The sequence below is a fragment of the Oreochromis aureus genome, linkage group 14, assembly GCF_013358895.1.
Source record: "Oreochromis aureus strain Israel breed Guangdong linkage group 14, ZZ_aureus, whole genome shotgun sequence".
Lineage (NCBI taxonomy): Eukaryota > Metazoa > Chordata > Actinopteri > Cichliformes > Cichlidae > Oreochromis > Oreochromis aureus.
Genome location: NC_052955.1, coordinates 33,741,111 through 33,760,048, shown reverse-complemented (window position 1 = coordinate 33,760,048; position 18,938 = coordinate 33,741,111). Strand labels below are relative to the sequence as shown.

At 39.7% G+C, this 18,938-nt stretch overlaps 1 protein-coding gene across 1 annotated transcript in view; it reads right to left on the bottom strand.

Moving 5' to 3' along the window:
• Positions 1-7,831: 7,831 nt before the first annotated feature.
• The window catches only part of LOC116321655 (calsyntenin-2), a 322,481-nt gene continuing 311,374 nt past the window's right edge, over positions 7,832-18,938 (bottom strand). Inside the window, exons 15-17 of the mRNA XM_031741563.2 lie at positions 16,840-16,963; positions 10,835-11,019; positions 7,832-10,510 (exon numbers count right to left, since the gene is read on the bottom strand). Of these exons, the coding sequence (XP_031597423.1) occupies positions 10,295-10,510; positions 10,835-11,019; positions 16,840-16,963 (525 nt within the window). The 3' untranslated portion in view covers positions 7,832-10,294. The remainder of the gene's footprint in view (positions 10,511-10,834; positions 11,020-16,839; positions 16,964-18,938) is intronic.

Genomic DNA, 18,938 nt, shown 5'->3' with positions numbered 1-18,938 from the left:
CTCTTTTGTAGTATGCCTTGTATGCCAAGAGACGGTGACAAGCTGCTGAGCACAGAAGAGATCGTACCACTGAAGACTGTCAGTAGTTGGTGGGAAACCAAAAACAGGAAATAACTAAAAACAGAACTTTTTTTGTTTGCTGTTGTTTTTGAGGACAACGGTGGAATGTGGAGTTCATTTGAAATTACTTCAGTCATGTTCACTCTATCTGCCAAGTTAGTGATCTAATATGTCATCTGTGTAACCTGCCACAGCTTGTTCTATTAAAAAAAAGTACCCTGTTTACACCACAGTGAGTTCAGAAGCCCGCGGCAGTGAAGATCAAGAGGTTGAATGCTGCTCTGCACGTAATGCACAGTGTTTTGCAATCCAAATAAATGCTACTCAGTCTGTCAGTTCTGCAAGCTGTTTCTGTTTTACATGTTGCCAGAAGTTTACCACAGTTAACTTCCTCTGGAGCACAAACCTAGTTTCAGTGAATGCTGACCCTGCCTCAGACACCTAAACCACACTTATCGGTGCACTGTATACATGTTTCATTGGTGTGCAGCTTTGTCAAAGCAGTTTGAATGTATGTATTTAGCTTTAGTACTATGTTAATTGTTCAAACTGAAACATATGAGCGGTAGTTCTTCTCTTTTAAAGTGTTCTAGGGGTAAGTTGAAGAGGTTTTGGCAGGGAATTGTGATATTTTGGAGGATCATACTAAGCTGTTGGGTATTTACATGGAAAAGTAGTTTCTGTTCCCAGCTGTGGGCTGGTCTGTGTCCTGCCAAAGCTGATCTTGTTTTTCCAAAGTGGTTTTCCTTTTCCTCCTGTTTTTTTGGAGAGTTTACAAGACTCATGTCCCGAGGAAGCATATCTTGTTATTGATTTTAACCACTTGTTGACTGTTTACTGTCCCACACAGCTTGCTTCCAGGTATCTGCCTCCCTGCAAAGGATTTCTGCTGATGGAATTTGTCTGTTTTTCAGGTCCATGTGTGCCAGTTGCTCTTTCAAAAGAAGACACAAAAACTTATTTGTGCCATAATGTGATTACATGCAGATATTCTTGATTTTGGTACACACACACACTCTCACTCGTTTTTACATCTTGGTGATGGCATCAAATAATTGACATAGTGATTTCCCTAGCCCGTTAGCCTAACCCTAACCATTAGAAATACATGCCTAATCCTAACCCTTACTCTAATCATAAACATAACCTAACCCTAAGCCACATTTTCAGCCTCAAAAATGCCTTCAAATTTGTGAGGGCCAGCATTTGGACCCCACAAGTAACTGTTGGTCCCCACAAATATAGTGTCATGCCAATTTTTGGTCTTCACAAAGACATTTAAACAAGTACACACACACACACACACTCAAAAAACAAAACTATATTTGCCTAAGTTGACATTTCCCCTAAAGGTGCCATATGCGAATATCTTAGAAGCCACTGAATTTTCCAAATAAGTAGTGACATCTCACCACAGTCCTCAGTGTCATTCAACTACCTCTCTACTGAGTCTTTAATCCTGGATATTGACACCACGGCTTTGGATGGATTTACAGGATGGAGGTTTCGCCGTATATTAAAGGTGGGCATAGTTACCATTTTGGTGTTTTAAAATACAATAGGGTAGGGTAGAGACTTGTGAAAAATTTACTATTACTGAAAATACTACTTTTACAATTTTATTAAAAGGGAACAAATAATGATAAAAGATACAATTTAAAATGGGTTCTTTGCTAACTTCTCTGTTATGTGTAGACACAACACTTGCTCATCCAGTTAGGGCCTTCTTTAAATGCTTGAATGATAAGTAGCTTCACAAATAAAAAAAAGAAAAAGAAAGATTCCTCTGAAAATGGCTCCTTGGAAGCAAAATATACGGAAATGAGTAGTAGCTTAAGACTTTTGCACAGTTACTAACCCTTTATCTACAAAATGAACAATGTGTTCTACTCATTAAGACTTGGAACTCAGCTTGAATTTAGCTGAGTTGCCACCTATGTGCGACTAGAAAGCTATGTAGATTTAAGGCCATTCAGTCTTATCAGAGCCTTAAGCTGCATTTTTTTTTATATTCAGTCCATGAATTACAGTAAGCCTGCAAGTGACTCACTGCCAGCCAGTTTCAGCTGATCTAACCATGACATCATCCTTAAAGAACCCACATTTCTATGTTTTTGTTAGATTGTAACTATTACCATTCTCTCATTGCTTCACTGCTTCCGTGATAATTTTGACATGAACTGTCAGCTTGACATGTAGGTAGAAATTAGAGCGAGGGGTTATTTACTTTTGGAATAAATGAAAGGTGAAATTAGTCTTTGCATTACAGTAGTTTCTCCACAACATTTTCCTTATTATGCCACAAATCTGCTGCCACACATGTGCAGGGAAGCCTGAAGCCTTTTCAGCTTTTCATTCATCCTGTTGCTGGTTTGCAGTTTGTCAGCAGCCTGAAGGTGAATCTCATCCAATCACTTTGCGCGTTTTGGATAAAACTATTTTGCTTTTTTGTTTTTTGTAGGACCGCAAATGCTTTATTTTGCATTTTAATTGCTTCTAGTTTACAGAATTTGTACTTTTCACAGTAATTGAAACACAGCAAAACAGCTTTTCATGTATTTTGATGAAACAGTTTTTTTTGTTGTTGTTGTTTTTTGGATGTGTCTGTCTCTGAAGCGCTTACTTGGGTCAGCTTCGATCATTTAAATGTGACATGCTGGTCAACATAAAAGGTTCAGAGATTTTTTCTAGCGTATGTTTGAGTTACTGAATGTAGAGGAGGGACACAAAGTATCTAGTGGGCTGGCATCGAGCTGTTACCAATACCAGCGTTGGCATCGATCTTTGGATTGATCTACACACCTTTTTGTTTTGCTGTGGTTGAAATTCTACATCCACTGCTTCGTCACCATCTACTATTACCTCCAAATATCACACAGCACAGTGTTTTATTATAGGCTTACATTTTTCTGCCTTTTGTTGTCACATCCACCTTATGCTCATTTTTAAAAAAACATAAATGAAATTTTTTTAAATAAAAGAATTATTGTGAAATTTGACTCTGTGTGTAAAAGTATAGTCTCTCTGGTTCCTCGAGAAGCCTTAGACCTGCTGTAATCTGTTTTTTTTTCTTTTGGTGTTTTTTTTTGGAGTTTTTCGAGGTTACAATTACAGCGTTAACATTAATGCATTCTCGCTGCCTTGGAGTGGGAAGAAATGTAATGAATAATGCATGCTGGGATAAAGGTAGTCTGTTTCCTTCTGGGGCATCATGGACTTCATTATTTATATACTGCTGCCTCAACCTCTCCGTACTCGATGTTCCAGTGAGTGACAGGAAGCCGTGACTTTGCAGCCTTGACACCGACTGCCGCCATCTAGCAATGACAAGCAAAAGGCAACATCTGTCCACATCTCTCCCCGCTGGCTGTCCTGAGAAGTCAGGTCAAAAGAGTTTCTGTTAGAGAGACAGTAATTATAGATGTGCATTAAAGCAGTTTGACAGAGTTTAGTTTTTGCAAAATCTCTTTGTGAGTCAGGAGTGAAGGTGACAGCGCCTGGGGCTCCCCTTCTGCTGTGCTCGAAGATAAGTTTTGCAAATACTTTAATTCTTTCCTACTGAGCTGCTGAGTTCTTGCCAGTTTATGCAAGCAGAAGGCCTCTTGGGTCATCATTTGACCCAATTTTTGGCTGTGCAAAGTACAGTTTGAGTAACACTGGGTATTCTGAGACCATGCTAATCTCAAACTGGCTCAAGGCTGATATGAAACAGATAATGATCACGACAAAGACATGTGTGAGCAGCATGGCAGGACTGCGTGAGCTCAGGTGTGACTGGAGAACATTTGCAATTGCTAAAGTCATGCAATATAGTTTTTATCCACTAGAGGGAGACATTCAACTGGATATACAATCTCTACAGCGCTTAGCACATGTCCTCATCACAAATGTCACTGAAGTACTCAGTGCACATAAATGACCGTGATAATCATAAGGAACAGAATACAGAAAACACATTTATTATTTAAGCTGCTTTAAAAAGTAATGTACTAATTGCGCTCAGTGGCATGTCTGTTTTTTTTGTTTTAATGGGGGCCACAGGATTTTAATTTTAATTACTTGTATATTGCTCCATAGCTTAATCAGTAACAGAGCAATTAATCTGCAAAATAACAAGTACCTAGACCTTTAAAATATATAGTATGGAGTACAAAGTGCAATAAGCATATTAAGAATATACTGGAGTAAAATGGGAAAGCAGCATAGCACTAGTACAAGTACTTGAGTAACTGTACGGATTGCATTCCTACTCTTACCTATCCATGTTCTTATCCAATGGGAGTTGCGAACCTTAAGATAAACAATGCTCCAGTCGAGTGGCTTTGGTGGGGTGGCACCAATCATATTTCAGGGAGGGCTGGTGCTACCCCATGCCCCTCCTCTAGATACGCCCATGATTGGTTTATGAGAAACACATTATTTAATTTTGATCTTTCTAGTGATAATTTCCCTCCACAGATGCTGATTTTGTAATAAAAGATGCCATAAAGAAACCACAGAAATAATAACCCGAGCCAAAAATCAGCAAACTTAATATTTAAAAACCAGTGATCAATGCTTGGAGGCAAATATAGCCAGCCTGCACTGAAGCTCTCTTCCCTCTTGCTTAGTGGTGTCCCAGTTCCATAGTAAATGATAAATGCAGATTTTGAGGCTGTTCACATGGGAAAAGTGACAAAGTAAAGTATACTCGACTACCATTCAACAAGCCGTTCAGAGCTACAAGTCACTGTGAATGAAATCGCTGAACAAGCTGTCTCTGGGTTGGGCTTAGCACCTATGTTCTTCATTTTCTTGCACTGCATTGGCTCTCAGTACTAAGTACATTTACATTAGCTGTAACAGTACTAACAGTGCACTCATGGATTATTAGGCATGGACTTGCACATGGTCCTCCTGCATTGTTCATAGATGTGATTTTGGGATGCGCATCTCACACAGGTTTTTTCTCATTTTGGGTTTGTTTAGGGTCATATTGTGTATCATTATGGTTATTTTGCATCTATTTTAGCTGTTTTATGCCTTTCTGAAGTAATTTTGTATGTTTTTCTGTCTTATTTTGGACAGCTTGTTGCTCTGTAACGATTTTATGTGAAATCTTGATTGTTTTGCATAAATTAATGATAGTTTTCTAACTCACATTGGCTATTTTTTGCATCTTTATAGGTTGTTTGGATTCAAATTAGATCATTTTGTAAATCGCTTTAGAGCCAGTCTGTCTCTTTAGAGCCATTTCACATTTGGGGGGTTTTTGGCATATTTTTTTTTTTGCCATTTTGTTTCTTTGTGGTCATTTAATGTCTCGTCTGTATCTCATTTTGGATATTTTTAGTTCTGTTCTGGAGAAATATAGTTTATTTCAAGAACACACCAACACACCAATCTTCAGAAGGCCTATGTATCTTTGGGTATGCTTATACCACACAGAGTAACCCTATCCATGAGGAAAATAAGTAAAACAAGTTTTGGTTTATGCAAATATATATGTACATTTAGCAAGTTCTCTAAGCTGAACAGGAAAATGAGGTAATACACTTACCAACTTACATCCTCCTTCATAATTGCTGTGGCAAGTCATACAAAGAGAAGCTGCTTTGTGGCACTAGCTGCTGATTTTCATCTTCTTCTTCTTCTTGGAAAGATGCCCTTAATCTAGGATAGGTTTGATATCGCCATCTCAAAATTAGGAAAAGCACAACCCAAATAGCCACAGAGGAATTTTAATGTATTGAGAAAAGTCTGACCAGATGGACTGTCTTTGCTGGGCAGCATTTCAGCAGCATGGAGAGCACCCAACCCTGCAGCTTGCTCTGCGTTTACAAACTGCTTATTGAACAGTTACATCGACAATAGTGCTGGTTTGTTCTTTAGGTGAAGATTAGATAGAGCGCACAGTTGGGTGGTTCAGTCATTGAACTCCAATTTCTCAGACAAAAACATGTCCAATAAACAGGCTTTGGTAATGCTTACTCTAACCAGCCCCTGGCACTATGAGTAGAATTAGTGTTTATAGAGGCAAAAATGACTAAAAGACCTTGTCAGTGACATTTTGTACAGCCCGTCTTATGTTTCCTGGCTTTTCCACACTTCTAATTTGACACAGCCCTGAGTCTTTTGTTGAAGAACAAAAAAGTAATCCAGTAGGGATCAGCGCCGCAGCTTCGCCTGGAGAGGATAAGTAGTTTAGAAAATGGCTGATTGCGTTCAATTAAACTGATGCCTTTAGAGACATTTGCTCCTCAGATGTTGTGGGTCTGTTGTGAATTTAACTGGAATATTTTTTTTCGTCTGGAGTGCTTTACGCTTAAAGGTACTTATTGTAAATTCTTGTACTTGAAACCTTCCTAAATTAACTAGAGCTGTCAGCAGGATGCAAAGAAACACCCACTGTCCAAAATGTCTGTGTGCTGTGCTGAGGAGGTACACTACATTGCCAAAAGTCTTCAGACTGCTTCTACAAACATGTGTGAAACAACAGCTCGCTCTCAGGAGCTCAGTGAATTCCAGCATGGTACCGTGTTCAGCTGTGAAATTTCCTCACTACTAAATATTCCACATTCAGCTTGTAGTGGTATTATAACTAAGTAGAAGTAATTGGGAACAACAGCAACTCAGCCATGAATTGGTAGGCCACGAGTCAGCAGATGCTGAGGTGCAGAGTGGGCAGAGGTTGCCAACTTTCTGCAGAGTCAATCGCTACAAACCTCCAAACTTCATGTGGCCTTCAGATGAGCTCAAGAATGGTGCACAGAGAGCTTCATGGAATGGGTTTCATTTGCTGAGCAGCTGCAGCCAACCCTTACATCCCCAACTACAATGTAAAGTGTGGGCTGCAGTGGTGTGAAACATGCCACCACTGGAATCCAGAGCAGTGGAGACGTGTTCTCTGGAACGAATGAATCACCCTTCTCCATCTGGCAATCCGGTGAATAATTCTGGGTTTGGTGGTTTCCACGAGACCAGTAATTGTCCGACTGCACTGTTTGGTAGAGGACATATTATGGTGTGGGCTTGGCCCTTTACTTCTAGTGAAAGGAATTCTTAATGCTTCAGCATACCAAGACATTTTGGACAATTTCATGCTCCCAACTTTGTGGGAACAGTTTGGGGATGGCCCCTTCCTGTTCCAACATGGCTGCACACCAGTGCACAAAGCAAAGTCCATAAAGACATGGATGGCTGAGTTGGTGTGGAAGAACTTGACTGGCCTGCACAGAGACTTGACCTGTACCCTTTGGGATCAATTAGACTGCGAGCCAGGCCTTCTTGCACTCCTCACAAATGCACTCCTGGAAGAATGGTCAAAAACTCCCATAAACACACCCCTAAAACTTGTGGAAAGCCTTCATAGAAGAGTCATTAAGCACAAACAATGTAATGTCTAATGGCTAGGCAAAAAGGCAGAGCATCTAGAGGAAATGGGGCTAGCTAAAAAGAGAGATTACAATTTTTAAATGCAGCAGCATACATATGTGCCACCTGGTGATGAAGCTTCTGAACTGTGCAGAAGTTGATTACAAAAAGTCCCTTTAAGTAGTTTTTAAGTTAATTTTTAGTACAGTACACAACTGTTCTTTTTGCATAATTCAATTGATATTGCTCACATACAGTTTCCACAAGAGGATTATGAGCTCCAAAGATGATGCTGTTGCACAAAATGTATTACTGGCTACACAGAAACACTCACACTGTCACACAAATACAGACCCCACAGCTAGATTCCAAAACAAGTTTTTATTGGCCAATTTACAGAAAGTGCTGTAGTGACCATTCCAAAGGAAAACAGACCAAAGAGTCCAGAGAAAAAAAAAACTAAAAAAAAAGAAAGAAAGAAACTTTTACACATTATACAAGGTTTCGATGTTAATTTCACCCGTCCTCTTCTAAAACAAATGTCAGGACAACATTAGGGCTGATGCAAAATCCACCAAAGATTTCAAGGGGGGAGGAGGAGGGGTGTGTGCAGGAAGGGAAGTGACGTCACAAGACCAGGTGTCACAGTAGATGAGGAAAACTCTTAAACAACATATGAGATCTTTAGATGAACATACAGTAGAGCTACAGTATACACATACAACAGGTTCTCCCAGTTATACCCACAGGACAGCTGGCAAAGGCTCACTAGGTTAGAGGAGGACATTTTCCAGTGTTTATGACTTTAACCGAACTTTTTATTGATTTCTGGCATATAGCGCACAAGCTTTCTTGTGACAAAAACATCATTTCATTGGTCATTTGTGGATTCTTGCTGCCAAACACTACAGACAAGCTGAATTGAGGATGGCTACAGTGATTAATGCCCCTTCATTTCAAAGTGGGAAAAAAAACACGACTGGGTTTTCTGATCGCGTCAAATGTGACACTGCCAAATGCATTCCACTCTCTGTCCTCTTAAAAGTTGCACGAGGCGACTTCACAATCCGGCGGCCTCAAGGGTTGGCTAATGAGGTGGGATTTATGTAATGTGACATCAGTCTCTAGACCTAAATTTCTTCCATTAATGCTGCGTTTCTCTCAAAGTTAGAAGTTTGGAGAAGTTCCTCTTCTATTTTCAATTTTTTTATTTATTTTGTTGCAGTTAATGTGTATCTGATGTCTCTGTAGACACTAGCAATCCAGCTAGGAAGGCTGTGTTTTCTAGTTTAGGCCATTAGGCCACAATAAAGTGTCTTTAAATGCATAATGTGAGAGCTTGACTCATTTATTGGCCTGGTCACTGTTGAAGGGAAATTTCTAGCAAATATGATCAATACCTTAGCAGAGCTACTAAGTAGTTTGATGGGTACCAAGAAAAAGCTGTACCACGATAAGTTCTGCAAGATGTGAAACTCACAATTGATATTGCTGATGGGTGTGCTAATACACACCCAGCAGACAATCTAAATTTATTTAGATTTGTATTATATTCATCTTATAAGTCCAAGTACACTATTGTTACTCTTTTAGCTTAGTTTTCCCTTTTTGAAATCGTTAGCTAGCGGCTAACATTTCATTCCATTAAGCTAGCTTCCACACCAAGGACTGTTTTACAGCTGGAATTTTTGACTTCAAATCAAAACTCTCTTTCACTGAGTTTCTGCTGTTGTTTAATGAGAGGATGTTCTCTTTTTTTAAATACAAAAATCTCACCTAGTGCAGCTTTAAATAACCCACCAATTTCAAAGGCAGTGGCACATCCGTGAGAGCAAACCCAAGTTTGCCATTAGCCAGAATGATCTGAACACTGAGCTAAAAACACGCACGGAGGATCTGGGGGTCGGCTCTGGGGGTCGGCTCTGGAAAGACTCCTGCAGGCTAAGGGATTAGGGCGTGTACATACATATGAAGAGGTGTGTTGTGTACAGGTGGAGAGGAAGGTCTCTGGTTAGACAATGTGGGGCTGACTCAGTGGGGTGGGGTCACCTACTATACTCAGTATTTACAAGAAAGGAGCGTATAAAAATGTACAAGGAGACTCCTCTGTCTTTCCCAAAAACCCAGAACACAGACCCTGTCGGCTAGTTCAACATGACGTCTGTGACAGCACATTGATCATCTTTTTTTTTTCCTTTTTTTTGTTCTATTTGTTTTTGAGTACCATTTAAAATATGCTATTTCTGTAAAATTACCTGGCTTTGCCACATAGGCCAGAATAAAGACTGATAAATAACATGAAGTATACAAACCAAAAAATAGTCTGTTTTTTTACTTTTGCAATTGACTTTTCCTAAATAAAGGATGTTTTGCATTTTGATTCTTATATGGGACATCAGAAATCGTACTGTGAAATTTGACACATCAAACTGAATGCATGGTGCAGGGTTTCACTGACAAAAGGCTTCTCATACAGCTCGAGTTCACTAAAGACTGCATTGGAATGGGAGAGAGATAATTCATGGGACATCTCTCTGGGAATGAACTAAATTTGGTGATCTCTTCGTCTAAGAACAACGAAAGTCATTTGATTGAGGAGCACTTTTAGAGTCATATTATCTCTTATCAGCTGTATAAAACAGGAGGTTCTGTGACAAGGCTAAGGTTAAATCACTGCACTGTGTGTGTGTGTGTGTGTGTGTGTGTGTGTGTGGTTAAGTGTTGTCTTCCAGTAGGGGGAGATATTACCTTATTTTTAGAGCATCAACATCATAGTCTTTTTGTTTCAGCCATGTGATTTGAGTATAGATGTGTTGTAAAGTGTGTGTGTGTGTGTGTGTGTGTGTGTGTGAGTGAGTGAGTGCATGTATGTGTGTATGTTTCAATACGATATTGTTGTTTTGTCCCAATTTTGGCCTTTCTTGGTCGTGCGTTGCATCCTGGGTAGCTGGACGTCTATTTCCTCCTCGCTGTCATCTGACTCAGCGCTGGTGATGTCGTCCTCGTCATCGTCTTCCTCCTCCTCCTCCTCCTCTTCGTCTTCCTCCTCCTCCTCCTCGCTGGCTTCCTCCTCTGCAGCTTGAGGCTCCTTCAAGTTCTATGGTAAGAAATATTTGCAAAGTTTCACAAACTTAATCATCAGACAGTAAGCGAGAAACAAGAAATGTCAGTAATTCTTCCTTTGACTGGTTTAATACAAAGCAGACATTAGAGATGGGCGGATCGATCCAAATATTGATAATATTGATACAAATGCTGGTATTGGTATTTGGATCAATAGTGGCGTAATAGGATCAATCCCTTGTTTCTATCCTTAAATAGAAATGGGATAGTAGCCCACTACACACAGTACACTGTGGGTAGCTCCTATGCTCCCTCCCTGACAGCATCCTTTTAATTCCTGAACTTCCCTCCCTCCTACCTCCATGGGGTTCACTGTGATCGTCAGAGCAGACTCGTCCCAGGTCGCGTCTGCCTCTTTAGCCGCATCTGCCAACTTCACCTCCTGCTGGTGGGTCAGGTGGATGCGGTAAATGCCCAACACTACAACCACCACCAGGGCAGCGATACACATTACTATTACCACGGTGGCAGCACTCGGTACACCTGAGAACGGAATGAAAGGAGATCTCAGGTTTAATGACTTATTAAATCTTATTATAGATTTAATGACTATAATAATGCCAAAGCACAACAGTGTGTCAACCTGTACCTTGAAATCAGCATAATCATTTGTTTGGTCAGAAAATCTTCAGCATGTACTGAATTGGTTTATTCTTTCACTTCCACGGGCACAAAATACCCAGAACACCCAACTGAATGCTGCAGACCTTGAAAGGTACTGTACTATAGTCCTTGATGAGAAAGCTCCAGACATCTTATAATGCACTTAAGTAGCATCTCACCATATTACTAATCTGTGCCTGCATCAGTACGCAACCCAAGATCCCACCCAAAGGAGCCAAATGTTATTGTAAATTTTTTAGTGGTCTTAGGCAACAGCTATCCAGGATTTCTGTAGGTCTTTCAAAGTTTTTCTTTGGATGTTGGCCTTTTCAGTCCTTGCATCTGATCATTTTCAGAGAAATCTTGGCTTGTTTTTTTTAAGCCACTTAACACTGACATATGAATCATTTAAGCATACAAAAGGCACCAGACTCAAAGGATAAATAAACCAATGGTGTGTCTACACCTACCAGAGCATCTTAGCAAAGCATTCATTTTAAACCGTATCTTTAGACACTTTGTAACTAGCAGCTTGTTACAAAAAGACAGCATTTTGTCACTTTTCTTTAGCGGAACCTATGAAAACTGACAAAGATAACACAGTTATCACAGTGTGATTCCCAAAGAGCTATTAGCTGGAAACTTGGCATATCTCGGCATGGTGTGCAGTGTGTCCTTAAAAAAATTTGAGGAAACTGGATAAGCAGAGGACAAAATAAGTGGCAGGCTTTAAAAACTACAGCAGCAGATGATTAGTACTGAAAGTCATATCCTTATGGAAAAGGAAGAAATCCAACAAAGGACACAGGACCTGAGATACGTATCTGGACTTTCATCTGATTCAACTACTGTTCACTGAAGGCTCGTGAGAAATGGTCCCAGTGGAAGGATGGCTGTCAAGAAGCCATTCTTAAGGAAGGGAAAGAAGAGAAAAGGCTACACAAGAACGGGACTGAAAATCAGTAGCAACAGGTCTGATGAGTTCAACTTTGAAAATTTTGGTCCAAAATGCTGTCAATATATACAGATTAGGACGATCCAACATTGACTGTCTACAGCCATCTGAAAAAGATGGTGGAGGCTCTGCCATTGTTTGGAGCAGGATGTCAGATGGAGGTGTTGGGAACAGTCACATATTGATTCACCATACAATATCATCTGGAATGTACAATTGGCATTGGCTTCTTTTCAGCATCACGGTGATCTCAAACACACTACCAATGCAGTAAAAGCCTATCTGGATAGAAAAAACACAATGTGACACTATCAGTCATGGACTGGCCTCCCCAGAGCCCGGACCTCAACATTATTTAAGCAATGTGGGATCATCTTTATAGAGAACAGAACAAAAGGTTTTTTCCTAGCAAAATACAAAGATTTTGTACAGCAGTGTATAATGAAAACAGAGTACAACATCTAGGGCTAAAAGATAGAAAGCTAACATGGTAAGAGACAAAAAACTGTAGTGCTTTAAATGGCCACTAGAGGCAGGCTCCAAAAACGAGCGAGTCTCTACAGACTCCCATGTTAAACTGTTTATAAAGTTACCATGTCTACAAGCTGAACTGTCTTGTTGACTTCAGCAAGACTGTTCAGGCTGAAGGAAAACTTTATGGCAGGTTATTATTTTTTTTATAACTAACCTGTTTGGATTTTTTTAAGCCTTAAAAAGTCAATCGATTGACAGGTTTGGACGGCTTTCTGCCAGCCCTCACATCTGCTAATTCAAGTCACTGAACTGTGTTTGCGCTGTTGATGCCTCTTCACTTCAATAATATGGGACATAAGTGAACATTCTGTGCACTACAGACCATGCAAGAAGTTTGTGCTCCAGTTTTAGTGCATGAAATTTGTCAAACAGTTTGATAGTCTGTTCAATCTAATTAGCAGATCTCTGTGTTGCACCCAAGTAGTTTATGGGGGTACTAGCCAATGACACCTTGTAGCCTAAATATGGTCACTTACTGGGTGAAAAAGTGGGTGAAATATTAAAATTTTAATTCAATTCAATTTTTCCTCTATGTGATCAACATATGAAACGTTTCTCTTTGCTGCCACTACACATAAGAAAGCATTGCTAGTTGCTTGCTGTTTAAATTTCCAGTTAAATTTGATATGCTGGCTTGGATTCATACAAATACGGTTTAAAATTGTGGGTTTTGTGCTTAAAAGGGAATTGTTAGAACATGAAAACACACTTCAATAAGACAAAATTTAAAAACTCAGTTGTCATCCTGCAGCTCCCCCTACTCCTCATGTCAATTCTAAACCTATATAAATATAGGCCTTATTTAATATTAGCACTGTTAGGCTGTGCTTAGTGGCTCTGCCCCCCTCCCCCCCAGCTTTAAACACATTTAGATCTGGCCTCTATGCAGCACATGACTGCACAGCTATATCATAGAGCCTTTTAGTACCATACCCACAACACAGACTGAGGGATTTCTCTTGAACTAAAATGTTTATTTCATCCACTCTGATCTCGAGCCTACTGAAATAACACGACATCTCTGCGCCTGCCCTCTCCCCACGAGTCCCTCCTGTGTGTGCGTGCGTGCTCGCTTGCTTAACGAGGTTGAGGCTCACAGAGGACTCTTCAATTGATCATTTGATTCGCTCTAGCTCCTAGATTTTCACATTAAATCCACGGGCTTTGATCTTCACATCTTCTTGAACCTTCATGTAACTTGTGTGTCTGTACGCACACCATGTGACACACATCCCGCCGTTTGCTAATACTCTACATACGTCAGGCCGTCTGAAACGTTACACAAAATCACGTCACAGGTGTAAAAATGTATTGAAACATTTTATTTGTCATGTATGGCTCGGCGATTGCCCACCATCCACCTCCCTCTGCGCTCCCCTGACCTCCTTTTCACACGCACCCTCCAACTCTCTGAGCCGTTAACAGCATCGGCCACTGAACTCTCCAGGACTCTAAGTAGAATCCATTAGAGTGTGATGAATAATTAAATCTCATGTGTTAGATTAAGACCAATGTCTCTCCTCCTCTCCATGTTTTTTTTTTTTAACTTCAGATCACTCATGTGCTCAGGAGGAGGGTAAGAAGCCTGCTGCATCATTTGGGAGGGCCTCAATCACGGAGAGGCACAGAGTAGGAAAGCAGCAGTCTGATGAGCGCCGCGATAAACAAACTAGAAAGCGGAACGGAGCGTTCCCTTGGATCTCGCCATGTTTACCCTGGGATGGATGGCTGACAGAAAAACTCTTCACAGGCACAGCAGAGGCTCCTGAGTCTGAGTCTCAGCATTTCACCCTCCGTCTCTCATGGTTTCCTTTGAGAGGCAGTATTTTGTCAAGTTTACGTCGACACTTTTTCCACATTTGAATTTTCCCATTTTCTAAGCTGAGCAGTCATGTATGCAACTAATCCAAGACTCCTAATACTTTTTAGTTCTGTATTATAACTTTAAGCTTTGTAGCTCTGCCTTGTTTATAATGCTTTACCTTTATTGATTTCCTTTTTTTTCATGTCTCAAAATGACTTGACAACTGTCAAAAATGGAAGTTTTTGCTCTCAACTGTCAGTCAAACAATATTTCATGAACTTTACTCAGAGCCTTCTTGCTTCTTTGACTTCTTTCACCACTCGTATGTTCGTTTTTCCGATTAAAACTCACTGCATTACTAAATACTAAATACTAATTTGTATTACTGCAAACCCCACACGATGAACACTTTGTGTGTAAGATCATTTAAGCAGCGCTCTGTGCCTCCCCCCCTGCAGGATCTGCGGTATATTTCAGTCATTAACACTGCAATATGAGGGCAGGAGTCAGGGTAACTAATGCCAAACTATTTCTGCAGGGTAGTTTAATTAAAAATGTCTCTTAGTGACTAATTTCCCTATCAATGTGTGGAGCTCTATTTGAAGAAGTTCCTGCGCTGCGACGCGTGCCAGCTACAGTGGCTGATAATGCTCGTCTTTGTCAAAGAAAGAAATGTGCCTTTTAGCTTGGAGTTTGAGGGGTTTCTCTCTTCTTCTGCTATTTGTTGCACAATTAGGGGGAAACTTCGGAAACCCTGCCCACTTTGCCTGGTCTGCGCTTCCTTTTTCTGCAGGGTGTGAGAGGTGGGTCCTAAGAGGAAGCACATCTGTTGCCACATAGCTTATTGTTAAAACAGGCTGATTTGTTTGGTTTTGCTCCGTTTTCTTTCTTTTAAACATCTCCACCACATACCTGCATTCACAGGTACTCACCACATGACCCATTTAGCCACTCCACATTTCTTTTGAGTTTTTGTTCCAGGAGTGTTAAACCTCAATATTATCGAAGCTGTGTGGGATCATCTTGACAGAGAACAGAACAAAAGGCAGCAAACATCCATTGGAGAGCTTTGAATGTCTTTCAAGAAGCAGGCTGCTTAACGAATCTAAAAGATAGCTTACCTAAGAGAATTCAAATCTTGACTTACAAGCTTGTTAGTACTGTACAAACTGTTATTGCCTTGTATTTTCTATTTCCATTTATGTTTATCTGCATATGTTTCAATTAACCTATTTCCCATTTTCATAAAAAAAAAAAAATTACAAAAGGAAGGGGCGGCTCAAGACATTTGCACAGTACTTGGATTTTTTTGGGAAAGTTCATACAGCTACTGTTGCAGAAGCTCTCACAGATGTACTGCTCATGTAGGTTGCTTTGCTTTCACCCTTATATTATCTTAACCAGCTTCATGGGTTTGAGTCTGGGGAGCGTGCTGCTCTCGAGGACTATACTAGTTAGTTCTTATTTATGTTTTGACTCTATGTAGCTTTAGAATGAACCCCTAACAACCACAAAGTCTGACTTCAATTGTCCTTTATTCACTATAGAGTACTAATACCTGCAATAGAGTGATAACTCAGAATGTGTAATAACACAGAAATAACACAGAAATTTCGTTTACTGGTACATGCCCATGCTACAGTACTGTTTGGTCTGTCCGTGCTGTTGGCAAATGTATACTTATCAATATACTAGATCACATTAAAAAAAAGCAGAATATGGGTTGGAGATGTTAATATGTCATTTTAGCCTGGTGCTACTTGGTTGCACCATTTGTGGATATAAATGAGATGGTACTGTCATGAAATCGAAATGACAGGATGCTTTCATGAGGTCTTACAGGTGTATAAAAGGTAAAAACAGGGCATTTGGATGGTGGTTGCCCGGCAACATGATAGGATTGATATATAACATGCATAATTCAGATTTTTTATATACAAATTAGATGTTACTGGTATGAAATAAAAATGGTGGTTTTATAAGTTGTTATAGGTACAAAAATGCTCTGGTAGGTGGTTGCTAGGCAACCTGATGTTTTTCTATCTGACATAGTTAAAACCCAACAGGTGCCCAGTATGGTTGCTCAGCATGGAGTTCACAGGCAGGCAGAGATTTCATGTAATAAAATAAGATGTTTCAGTTTTTAGTGACCCAAATTTCTTTTTCACTTTGGACCTTTTGCTTTTTACCTTAATCCGTTTCAGGTTTTTCACTGGTCTAGAATTGCTTTAGCAGTTTGTTTCTGATGCTAATGACACCATAACTCCAAGTGGAATGTCTGGTTTACATTAAAAATAAAAACAGTTTTCCAGTCTATCCCACCAATGATGTATTAATAATCATAATCTGGCTGAAGGTGACATAAAAAAAAAATGTAAACAATCCACCCCAGTTGCTTTTTTCTTACCCGAGCTGTGGACGGGGTACAGATCCTGGATCATGGACGGATGGTGGACCACCTGCATGTACGGAGGTGGGGCTACCACGTGATTGACGTGTTCCCGCGCTTCTCCGCTGTGCAGGATGCTCACCTTGGTTGAGGAAAGTAGATTTTAGAAAGTACAGCGATCAAAATAAACATTTTACAACATTCAACGTTTACCTGCACAACAAAAAAAGCCTCAACTCTAATGACTGATATTATAGTCCATCAAAAATGAAAATGAAAATGGAATAAATGTGGAAGCAAATTTATGCAAGGATATTTTAGGAGATAGAACCAAATCAGCACTTGAGTGTGAACACCAGGGATGGATCAATAAGTCAAACCTTTATCAGAGCAGGGATAGATGCAGAAAGAACAGGTGTGTGTGTGTGAGTGTGTGTGTTAATGAGAGGCCTCCTCTGACTTTAGCGTTCAAAGTTGCACTGAGGCCTCTTTAGACATGAGCAGCTAGGCTGCTCCAGTGTTTAGCATGTTTAACTCTTTTACAGCCTGGGTATTTTAGAGGGTATTTTGCTGCTAAGAGGCTGAAGTGGCACAGCTGGAAGGCTTGTCGAGGTTCTTTTTTAAATTCGCCCTGAAAGTTAAAGTGGAGACCTGAGCTGAGTCAGCTCAGTCACTTTGCCAGTTCAAGCACTTTGCTTCACTTGGTAGTAAAAAGCAACACGATCTCTAGTGGCACTTAATGATATTAATGATTTTTGAGCACAATGTACATCTGTTTTATTCAAGCTGCTTGTCAGTTACATCTTCTTACATTGCCTTTTAGAAATACTTGAAGCATGCGTCCTTGTCTGGGAGTGGGCGGGCTGAGTAAAATTAAAAGCACTGGGCATAAATGCATTAACCTGAATAATTATAGTCCAGCCCATTAAAAACAATTTTTCATACACTTAAAATATCCATTTTAACAATCCCACTGTCAGCAGGGTTGCAACTATGAATGTTTTAATTGTCAGTCGTACAGTTTGCTTTTGATTAATGAACTAGTCATTGTCTTTACATCATAAAAACTGAATGCAAATTTTCACACAGTTGTGTAACAACAAATTAAACTGTCATTTGATGAAGAACAGAAGAAAGTCCTTACATCTGGACTGCAGGAACTCGTTAATGTTTGGTATTTAATCCGATTAAAAAATGGCAAACGTGGCTACACTGGTCACCCAAACTTTATAGTTTCTCCCTCCACTGTAGGCATAAATGTGTGGCAGAAGATAGTATGTTGATGCAGCTACCATGATCAATAGAGCCTTGACCGCCACATGGATAGGCAACATGGAAGGTTCATATGAAAAGGGATTATAATGTATAACAAAATTATCAGGTGATTATCAAACTAACTGGAGATTCAATTTCTGCCTAAACAAATTGTTTCAGCTATACTCAACACATTCCCAAAGTCCCAGAGTGCCGCGACACACTTAAAAAACTGAAAATCTCATGGGGCCTACCCAACCTTAAATCTTCATTCTAATTAAAATACACAAGAAAGTGATGCATTTCCATTTTATTCAAAATAAATAAACAGCACAGGCTGTTGGCTATAAACTGTTAATGCTTTCCAGTCATATACAGGGCTGATGGGACACAAACGTCAGTACAAGAGCAGTAAATTCACAAACTAACCACCTCCTATTAATTAAATCCAGTTTTAATTCACTTTTTATATAAATAAATAAATGTTTATAAATAAATATGTAATTGTACATACTCGTTATCTCAAACTGAATTTATGTTATGTTGAATTTATGTTATCGCGTGACCCACCTGCAGTACCTTCACTAAAGCAGAGATTCCCTGGTCCATATTTTGGGAATCTCTATATTAGTGAACAGGAACAATGCTCCCGTAAGGTTTTTTTCTAGAATGGTCAACAGGTGAATTAACTATACAAATTTTAAAATAATCCATTATGGTTTTCCTTATTTTCTATGTATACTTTTAATGATGGCTACTCTTGTTAGACGTTCAAACTTCCACATAATGACGTGAATGTAATGTATGCAAGTAATCCTTTGGTCCTCGCTTTTGAAGAGTACTTTTCTACTCTCACATCTGTG